General features: G+C 41.5%; 1 protein-coding gene across 2 annotated transcripts in view; it reads left to right on the top strand.

Annotated features, from left to right (window-relative positions):
* Positions 1 to 237: 237 nt before the first annotated feature.
* The window catches only part of DOK7 (docking protein 7), a 70,936-nt gene continuing 61,016 nt past the window's right edge, over positions 238 to 10,157 (top strand). Inside the window, exons 1-4 of one of the 2 annotated variants that reach the window (XM_032987435.1) lie at positions 238 to 434; positions 584 to 629; positions 2,981 to 3,211; positions 6,975 to 7,175. In XM_032987435.1, coding sequence (XP_032843326.1) covers positions 381 to 434; positions 584 to 629; positions 2,981 to 3,211; positions 6,975 to 7,175 — 532 coding nt within the window. In that variant the 5' untranslated portion in view covers positions 238 to 380. Of the gene's footprint in view, positions 435 to 583; positions 630 to 2,965; positions 3,212 to 6,974; positions 7,176 to 10,157 lie in introns of both variants that reach the window. The other variant, XM_032987434.1, reaches the window with a different exon arrangement.

Raw genomic sequence — 10,157 nt, 5'->3', positions numbered from 1 at the left:
CGAAACCCTGGAGAAAAAAAACAACCAACCAACCACCACCACCACCAACAAAAAAACCCAACAAAAACCAAAACCAAAGAAAAAAACCCCAAACAAACAACCCAAACCGACACCACGATAAAACACATGAGTAAAGGGGCAGTGGAAATCGTCCCGGGACCCCCTTTCCCCTCGGCCGGAAGCCGGCCCGGCCCCTGCCCGTCCCACTGCCCGGTGGGGCCGGGGGCGCCGGGGAGGGCCGCGCCGCGCTGGCCGCTCGCCCGCGTCGCTGCCTGTGCCCGTGAGGGGACCTAATAAAGCTATTTTGAAAGTGACCCCTCGGCCAGAGCGCGGGGAGGGAGCAGCGAGCCGGGCGCAGCTGTCCGGAATCATGACTGAAGATGACGGATTCCGTGGTGGTGGAGGGTCACGTCAAGTTGAGAGACGGCAAAAAGGTCCCCGCTCCCGGCGCCCCTTCGGCCCGGCCCCGCGGCGGGACGGGGCTGGGGGTCCCCGACCGACGTCCCCCGCCCCGGGAGGGGAGAGAGCCCGCTCTTCCCTCCTCCGGCCCTGGCTAACCCTCTCCTTTTGCCTCTCGTTGCAGTGGAAGAGTAGGTGGCTGGTGCTGCGCAAGCCCTCCCCGGTGGCAGGTAAGAGGGGGGCCCGTCCTGAGGGGGGGAGGCAGGCGCCGGGGCGTCCCTCCCTCCTCCCGGCGGTGGGGGGGCAGGGAGTTTACAGCGCTCCCCTCCAGGTTCACTGCTGGAGATCACCCTCGTCGGGGCTCTCCTCAAGCCATCGCTCCGCTTTTTAAATTTTTAAAAATTTTATTTATTTCTTTAATCGGGGGAAGGAGTTATCTGGCAATGGACCAGGCTGCCAAAAACTGTGGCCGGCTGCTGCCGGAGTCCCCCAGAGGCGCCACGAGCGCGGAGGCGAGGGGAGGGCGCGGAGCGGGGCCGCGGGGCTCCGCGTCCCCTCCGCGGGGGCGGTGATCGGCCCTCAGGGCGATCGGAGCGCAGGCTTTGAGCAGCTTAATAACAGGCACTGACTAAAAGCAACGGGAAAGGGGACTTCAAGGCACAGCTATTTGGCTTTGATTCCCATTTAAAATGCATTTTTTTTTAATTATTATTATTTCTTAAGGGTGATTGGTGGCTGTAAAAAGAGCTGGCATTGTAAGCTCGGTAGTTATTTTTGATCAGTGTTTTGACATAAAATATCACTTCAATTTAAAAATAAAATGACATTTTGAATAATAATAAAAATAAAAAAAAATAACCTCCATGAAGGGGAAATTGAAAATGTTATTCAGAGTTGATGTTTTACTGCTGGAGAGAGAAAAGTAGGTTTCAGGTTTCCCCATCTATTCCTAACAGGGAAAACATTTGGACCTAAAAGTATATCTTTCCAGGGCTAAATGTTGCCTGATCTTAGAAGATGTGAATCTGCATTGCTGCAGAATACATTATGGAATATTTTCTAGGTTGTTGCTCATAGACTGAAGGTTTCTTAGTAATTGAAGCTCTTCAGATCTAACCCTCTGTTGCTTGTTACAGTTATGTGTTAGAGTCTTAAATGCCCATATCTCGGCTGAGTCTGTTAAATTTCTCTGCGTGAATAGGCATTTGTTGATCCGAGAGCTTGTACCTAGACATGTGAATGCGGGCCTGGATTTCTAACATGAGTAAGCCAAGTTTGAAAGGGGGAAGATGAGGGAGCTTGCTTTGAAAACGTACTGACTGATAATGTAGTTTATTCCTCACAAATAGGTTTTTTTCCCTAGCTAAATTAGCTAGGTTTACCAGAAAATACCCACAGTGATTTGCTTTTATTGGTCTGTAAACCATAGTTGTTCTTTCTTTAGGCACACAACTATATTGCAAAATGCTTAAATATCATAGTTGCAGCTGTTTTCTCTAACAGGTGCATGAAAACAATTGGAAGTCCATGCAAATCTCTGCTTTCGTTAGCAGACAGTTCAGTCTTTCAGTCATTTTTCACCTCTGGAGATTTGCCAGTCCTTTGCCCAGCTGAGAGCCACAGGGCACCTCGCCAGGGCTCAGAGCACCACACCCCAACATTCATAAAATGGTGCATAGGGGGCTTTCTCCTTTGTGGTATGTAAGGTCAGCTTAAGCTGTGGAAGTTGCAGCTTTGATATTGACCATTAATTTAATTTGCAACTGAGTGGTGTGTGATGGGAAGGGAACCTGGGGAAAGAGGAGTGCTTGTTATAAATTCAAAAGGTGGGAGAGGTGTCTCCCCTTTTTCTTGTCTTTTGGTTTTGCTTGTGAAATGTGCTTTTCCCATGGGACTGTGGCATTTGAATTACTTTCTTCCGTTGCATAGTTACTGTGTAATAAACACCTATAGGAAGGGGTTAAAAACAAATGGTGACACAAGCAGATATTAAAAAAAAAAAAAAAAGTGTGGCACATAATGATTATTTAGCAATGGCTACTGTGTAACATTTAACTAGGAAACCTGAGCTGACACGAGCAATCTGGCGGTGTGGTCTGCTCGCCATTTAGTAGTTGAGTAATCTGTGAACTACTGTAAGAATTTCATTTGTGGTTCAGTATGTTCTCATGGAAATATAGATGACAATAGCATCTCAGTCCTTACTGTTTGTAATGTGAACAGCTATCATAGTGTAACTCTCGATGTTCAGAATTACTGAGTCAGTCTCTTCCAGACTTGGGACAGTATCTGAAAAAACACTGAATTTTTGAAAAGTGGAATAGGGAAAACTTTTTAGTTGCCTCCTTATTTCTGAGCCTGCAGATTACCCTTGAAACATGCCTTCAGTGTTTGCTCCCTGAAAACAAGGACTGCAAACTACCTGGGGGTGAGGTGGGAAAAGAAAACTGAGTTCTTGCATTGACTTCATCAGACTGACCCTGCAGTTGTCTAAACCACCTTTGTATTGAAGCAGAATACTGAGAAATGTGTTATGTTCTATGTTCTGCCTTATCGTCTCTGACAGTTTTGCTTCTTTTAGACTGTTTGCTCATGCTGGTGTACAAGGATAAATCTGAACGAGCAAAAGGGCATAAGGAGAGGATCAGCATGACCTTAGAAGACATCTGTGGCTTGGATCCTGGGCTCTTCTATGAGGGCTTGAATCACACACTTGCAATCATCTGTCTCTCTCAAGTTGTGATGCTGGGATTTGAGAACAAGGAAACAATGTATGCATGGGATGTTCGAATCCGCTACAGTTTGGGGGAAGGTAACCTTTGTCTTCTCACACCTTTTTTTTTTTTTTTTTTTTTTTTTTTTTTTTTTTTTTTCCCACAGGGGAAAGAAAGCAAAGAAAACCATAGCTAAAATGCACATAACAAAGTACAGTTAAGGAAAAGACTGTCACTCATTTGAGAGTGAAGAGACTGCTCTTCCCCTTACATCTTAAAGCAAGTGTCCCTTATGATAGGTTTTGATTACAGTACTGCCCAGTACTGATGGCTAATTATGAGAGCTCTTAACTTAGTTTTTGATTTTGACACTGAAAGAGTGTAGCTTTGAAGCAAAGTGATCAGACTTCTACTTTTGGTCCTGCAACTTACTTGGAGATTTTGTCAACACAATTCAGAGGGAACCTGAATTAAGAGAAGCAGAGTCCTGAGTAGAATTTATTTAGTGCAATCCCAGTTTTCTGAGCTGCCTACTAGGTGTTGCATTGATAATGCTTATTGCTGCTAGTGTCCCCTTTCAGGAAGAGACATCTTACAATAAGGAGTGTCATCAGACACAGTCCTTCCAGGTACTTTTATGCATCCTTTAATTTTATTTTCGTTGTTACCAGCTCTAAAATGTACAGTGGTGAACAAAGAGTTATAATGTTGGTAATCCATAGTATCTGTCTTATGTTTTGTTTAGTCATAAGTAGGGAGGGAGGGTAGGTGTGTGGGAGATGTACGTTAGCCATCTTAATCATTTGTTACATATGCTTTACCATCTGTTGCGTTTGTGGACTCACTCCTTAGCGGTACATACGTAGAATGATGGCCTTGGAATTTTACTGTAATAAAACGTAGAAATATCAGAAGAGAGATGTATGGATGTACCACTTAGAGCTGTCAAATGTGAAGCTTTGAGTAGGGGGAAAGGTTAGAGGGGGTTTCTGAACAATACAGGCATGAGTAGCTGGAGTAGTTGGTACACTTTGCTGTATCTGTATTGTGTTCCAGTTCTATTTCTTTACTATGTTTGGGATGTGTGTACAGCATAGACTTGTCCTAAGACCTGAAGGAGAATTTGAATTTGACAGAGTAGGTCTGGTTTTCATGATCTTGCACGGATGCAGTGCAGGAATGGAGAGAGCATTTAATCTCAGTCTGGGTGTGAAGGTTATGGTTGTGATAGGAGGAAATGCAGCAACAATGAAGAGTTTTTTAAAGGAAAGCTGTGAGTGAAGTAGGAATAGAGCTGACTGGATGATGATGTATGCAACCGTGGAGTAAAGATGGAGTGGGAGAGAATGAACAAGTTAGAAAACAAGTATGATTGGTTGAAGTGGCAATAATTTGTAGAATGTTAATTGCAAAAAAGCTTAGGGGAAGGAGGATAGACCAGAGCATAGAATTTTTTTTCAGCATTTTACCTTTCAGTGCAGGTTCAGTTAGGAGAAAGAAGTAAAAGTGAATCTAGTTTGAGTAGACAGAGAAGAGTGGAGACTTAGATGAAGAGAGGATGATGACTAGTGTTTTTTCTCAAAGCATAGTAGGGCTTCCTTTGGGTGCTTTGCAAGTAAGGTGGCTGGATGATAAAAATAGACTATGGACAGATGACCTCAGAGTCTGGGAAGCGGAAAAAAAAAAAAAAAAAATTGAAAGAAGTTGATGCTGTTCTTGAATGAGGACCACAGAATGGAGGCGTTTGCACTGGAGTTCCCAGTGTTTTCTCTTAATTTTTAGCAGATAAGGTGGACATAAATCCTGTAATAAAAGAACCAGGATTAGAGAAAACTGTGGATTTAAATGAGTTGAGTTTATAGGTCAGGTGTGAGAAGACTGCTTGAGCCCACAACTCATTCTGAGGAAGTTAGCGTACTGCAGGTCAGTGAATAGCTCTGAAGAGGAGAATATTAGCTAAAAGAAATGAGGGATTTAAATAGTACCCTTTGTTCATGGGTATATTCAGCTCTGTATCTTATTCTTTTTTTTCAGAGTAGGAGAAGTAGATGGCTGGGGAGAATTTTGAAAAAAATTCCAATTTACCAAGAAAGCAGCATATAGCAAAAGCTTCATGTCCAGATCTGTTTTTATTTCTACTTCGGCTTTGTTCAGATTTGGATATGCTGATTTTTTTTAACAGTGGTCTAGAATCTGAGTTGCAGCTCTTTGTTTTCGGCAGCTGTTGTAACTTGCAACTGATTGTGTGAAGACTGTGATATTAAAGATTCCTTACTGAACATTATTCATCAAGATGGTTTTGGTATCTTTTTCATAGTTTATGTTTAAGCAGGTTGTGTAACAACTGCGTGCCTGAAAGGGGACATGATGTGACTATTGATTTGCTCCCTAGCAGTACTACTGGCAAAGCTGTAAGTAGAGCTGTGGTTAGTTAGATCTATCTCTGTCTCCTTGCACATTTCACTTGAATGACTTTGTGGCTAATTCTGCTGGAGCCTTAGGGAACTTACCAGAGGCACGTCATAGATGAGGAGTTGACTTACAGCTAAGATGGTAACTAAGAATATAGCAAGTATTTAGATGAGAAGCAAGACTCAGTCCTAGCTGAAATTCATGATGCTTAAAGAAGCATAGGCAAGAATGGTTGTAAGTAGTGAGTCTACCTGGAAGTTACCCTGTAGATTTCATAGGCAGGTAGCTTTTTGTATGATCTTTGATGGATAACCAAAAGCTAAATCTGTGTGTTGCTTGATGATAAATGCTGCACTGAAAACCTGTGACTAGAAGTGTAACAGTCCTGATGCTTCTTTGTGCCAGGACAGATTTTATTTTTTTTTTCCTTGTCTAATCACAAGATGAGAGAATCTAGAGGAGTAGTAGAGGACAAAACACTTGTTAGAGAATTAGGTGCTTGCTCAGTTAAATTGCTCCCTTTGAAACACTGTGAGATGTGAGCCCTTGAAGTGCTACCAATAGCATATTATTCAGAATGCAACAGCTTTGGAGGAGAAGATAGGCAACCAGCCTAGAGCAGCTGCTACTTGAGGTAAGGACCCTTATAATATAGGGGATACTGGAGTTGGGATTTGAATCTGGGTTTTGTAAACTTGAATGAGACAGGTGTTCCCCCCCCCCCCCCCCCCCCCCACCCGACTCTTTTGAAGTTCAGGCTGTGAAATATGAAGAATTAAATGACATCTAAGAGTGTTTATTACCTATGAATCACTTAATTTCCTAGTTACTTTAAGTGTCTGGGCACCTACTATCACCAACTCCCAAAAGGTTCACAAAGGTGGAAAAATATAATTTCCCCCATTTTACTGCTAGGGAAGGAGTGAAGCAATTTATTAAAGGTTGCAAATGAGTCAGTGACAGAACTCTGGTTAGAACTTGCCTACTTCTTTGAGCCTTGGCATTTGGGCTCCTTGGGCAATGGTGTGTGTGTGTGTATGTTCATGCACCTAGGTAAGGAGAGGCACAGGCTGTTTAGAGGAGACAGAAAGAAACCCATGTAGCAATGCAAGGATGGAAGAGATAACTCAGGTGTGGGCTGCATAACTGACTAATTTGAGATAGGGAGTAGCCTGGAAGATTTAGTATAATTTAATGTAGTGTTACAACTTAATCGTTTGTAGCATTTAGCCAAGATATGTTTTTTCCAATCCTAAACTGGCACAATGAGTTTATAGCTACTCACATGGGGCTGTCTGGGCTCTACTTAGAATCTTTATGCTAGAGCCTTTTGGCGTGGGCAGGGGTTGCTCCACATACCACAACTGAACAGAACGACTTATGTAACATAAGTCACGGTACCTTACTTTTATTTGCTATAGTAATTTTTTTTTCTTCCTTATCTGATAGTTCATAGATTTCAAGTTTTTGTAGCACCTGGCACTAAACTAGAGAGTGGGCCTGCTACCCTGCATTTCTGCAATGACATTCTCGTCCTTGTAAAAGACCTTCCTCCTAGTGTCATGGGGCAATGGAAGCTCTCAGATCTGCGTCGGTATGGAGCTGTCCCAAATGGATTCATCTTTGAAGGGGGTACCAGGTGCGGCTTCTGTAAGTACAAATGGAACTTGTCTTCTAAAAGTTGTTTGAAACCTTTTGTGGAAATGTAAATGCTAGTCTCATGCAAAGTGGAGATTGTAGAACCAGCTGTGCTGCTATGTCATCCAGGCTGCCTCGTATCAGAGGGTCTGTTCTGCTGAGTAGACTCCTGCAGGCTTCAACCCCAGCGTTCAGTAAAAATGTGATTATGTAGAGTCCTGACTGAACATTGCCCTGTGGCTCTCCAGAAGATGTTTAGTCAACTGTTGTTACTGAACACAAAGCGAAAATAAGGTAATGAGATTTTATGGCTTGTGTCATGCAAGATATAAGGCAAAATGGTTTAATGTTCAGATTATTAAATTATGATTAATTATTTTGTTGTTTATAGAGGGAAAATGATATGGAGCTTTGAGGTTACAGGCAGCATCAAGGCTCTCATTGTGTAAACACTAATGTCTAAATCCTGTACGTGACTTCTAAAATTTAGGAACTTTGTTACTTTGGGGGATCATGAGAATCATGGGGTCAAAATTCAAGCAAGCAAGCTGAAGCTGATTTCTGTAGTAGACTAGTAGCCAAGATACACCTTTAGATGGGGAAAAATTTATTGTGTTAATGTGCAGTTTAGGCCTTTTCACATTCTCACTTCAGATAAAATGCAAAGCTCCTATGCAAGAGCTGAAAAGGAAAGATAGTTAATGCACACTGGTGTCATATCACATACATCTTTAGAAAACATAAGATTTTAACTTCAAAAGCAGAGTTTGAAGCCATGCTGAGTTGATGATCTGAGTGTAAGTGGGTATGCAGATTACCAGTTTGGATGTGAAGTTCTTACTTGCATACTGAAATGTGAAAATAATAGATTTCTTCAGTTACCAAACTGAGAAAATAGAAGGTTTCAGAGTTGGTCCAAATCCAAAGATATTCCTCCTCGAGACTTGTGGCAAAATTTGGGAAGGGGAAAGAAATTTTGACTGTTTTACTCTAGTGAGGGGTTTTCATTTTGTAAATTGAAAAGTACAAGGTGGAGTTACAAAGATGGTAAGTATGGACTCAACTGTTATATCCTGATTCTCGATTTAAGATGCTTGTTTTCAGTGGGGAAGATTCTGGTTCAAATCTTTCCCTGCCTAATTCAGAGGCTGAGGTTAAAGAAAGGCTTCCACCATCTGAAAGAAGGGTTTATAAGTAGAGCCTGCGAGGAAACAAATTTTTATTTTAACATTATTCTGTTAAAAACTGGTATGGGAACTGCAACACAAGTGTCTTGTTTTCTATTGGTGTAGTTTAGTCTGAGAGCTAGGTAACTGGTTATAGAGTATAAGGAGGAGCCGGCAGAGTCACCTTTTCCCCCTCTCTTGTAGCTAGTGCAACTGACCCAGACTGAACTTGAATCTGCAGCTTAGTGTAGGTCTGCCAACACTGGCGGTTTTGGTTTGAACAGTTTTTTTTCCATGCAGAATAGTGCAATTGTTATTTCCTGTCTCTGTATGCAAGTACCACTTTAAATGCAAGCTGGACTTCTAATAAATGTCTGCACTGCTATGATGACATAATTTGGGTCCGCTTTTTGAATTATTAACTGAAAATAGAAAACTTAATTTTGAACTAAACACTTTAGAATGCTTACAGGAGAAAATTTCCTCAAAATGAACCATAATGTGTTGTTTTCTCTTTTAAAAAGTCGCTGCTCTTTCTGGAAAGCCCATGTAGAGTACTAGTTTTTGAACTAATGAAATCTGAAATAACTTAACTATGGAAAACTTACATATTAAAAAAAAATATAGGGAGCTGAAGTAGAAATGCTAACCAGTTTTTAAGCTTAGCAGTGATTAGGTAGATAGAATACACAGATTATATAAATTATCAATGTAATTTCTGAAATAAGAGAATATAAGGCTTAACTATTCGAGTAATTGGTAGCCCTAAGGCTACCTAGGGAGGCAGAGACTCTATAGTTTTTATTAAGAGGTGCAGCAGTACCATGGTATGTTGGATTTGTTTTTCCCTTGGAATCTTAATGCAGGTGCCTCAAAGGAAGAAGACAGTGATTTCTCATAAGGGCTTCAAATAATGGCTTGATTTTTGGAGTATATAGTTGATTGCAAATGGAATACCCGTGAATTCCAAGTATGTGTTTTATGCAGTCTTTCATTAGAATATAGAAGGAGACAAAGTAATACTCTGAGGGCTATACAAAAGTGGAAATGACTAGAAGGAAATAATGATTGATTTCAGGATTTATGTTCCCCTTTAAAGGCAAAAAAAAAAAAAAAAAAGAACCAAAAACCCAATTGTTTTTTTTCTTTCGTGCTTTTTCCAGAAGGACTGTTCAACACTGACTGACAAAGCATTTGCAGCGCACATTGTCTGAAAGGTTCATTTCTCAGATATACTGCAGTTTTGAGAGGGACATTGTGATAGGGTATAAAGAACAGACATTTAGGACTCCTTAGTAAATGTGATTTTTATGATAATGTTGATGAATGGATATGACTCCAGTTCTGGTTTTCATTCTTAAAAGCATTAATGTAAGGGCTATTTGCAGATCAAAATGAAATGTGCTGACTTATTTATCACCCATTCTGTGTGGAAGGATCTTTCTTTAGTGGTTGCCTGAACCAAAGAATTTAGAAAATGCCTGGTTCACTACTAGAACTGAAGGTACTTTGCCTGCTTATTTGTGCTGATTACCTTCATAGATTCATTTAGGTTGGAAAAGACCCTTGAGATCATTGAGTCCAACCGTTAACCTAATGCTGCCAAGTCCACCACTAAACCATGTTCCTAAGCACCACATCTACACATCTATACAGTACCTCCAGGGGTGGTGACTCAACCACGTCTCCAGGCAGCCTGCTCCAATGCTTGACAATCCTTTCGGTGTAGAAATTTTTCCTAATATCCAATCTAAGCCTCTGCTGGGGCAACTTGAGGCCATTTCCTCTCATCCTGTAACTTGTTACTAGGGAAAATACCAACATCCAC

This window comes from Tyto alba, unplaced genomic scaffold (assembly GCF_018691265.1).
Source record: "Tyto alba isolate M040663 unplaced genomic scaffold, T.alba_DEE_v4.0 Super-Scaffold_6, whole genome shotgun sequence".
Lineage (NCBI taxonomy): Eukaryota > Metazoa > Chordata > Aves > Strigiformes > Tytonidae > Tyto > Tyto alba.
Note: the sequence above shows the minus strand (reverse complement) of the source record. Positions and strands in the feature narration are given on the sequence as shown.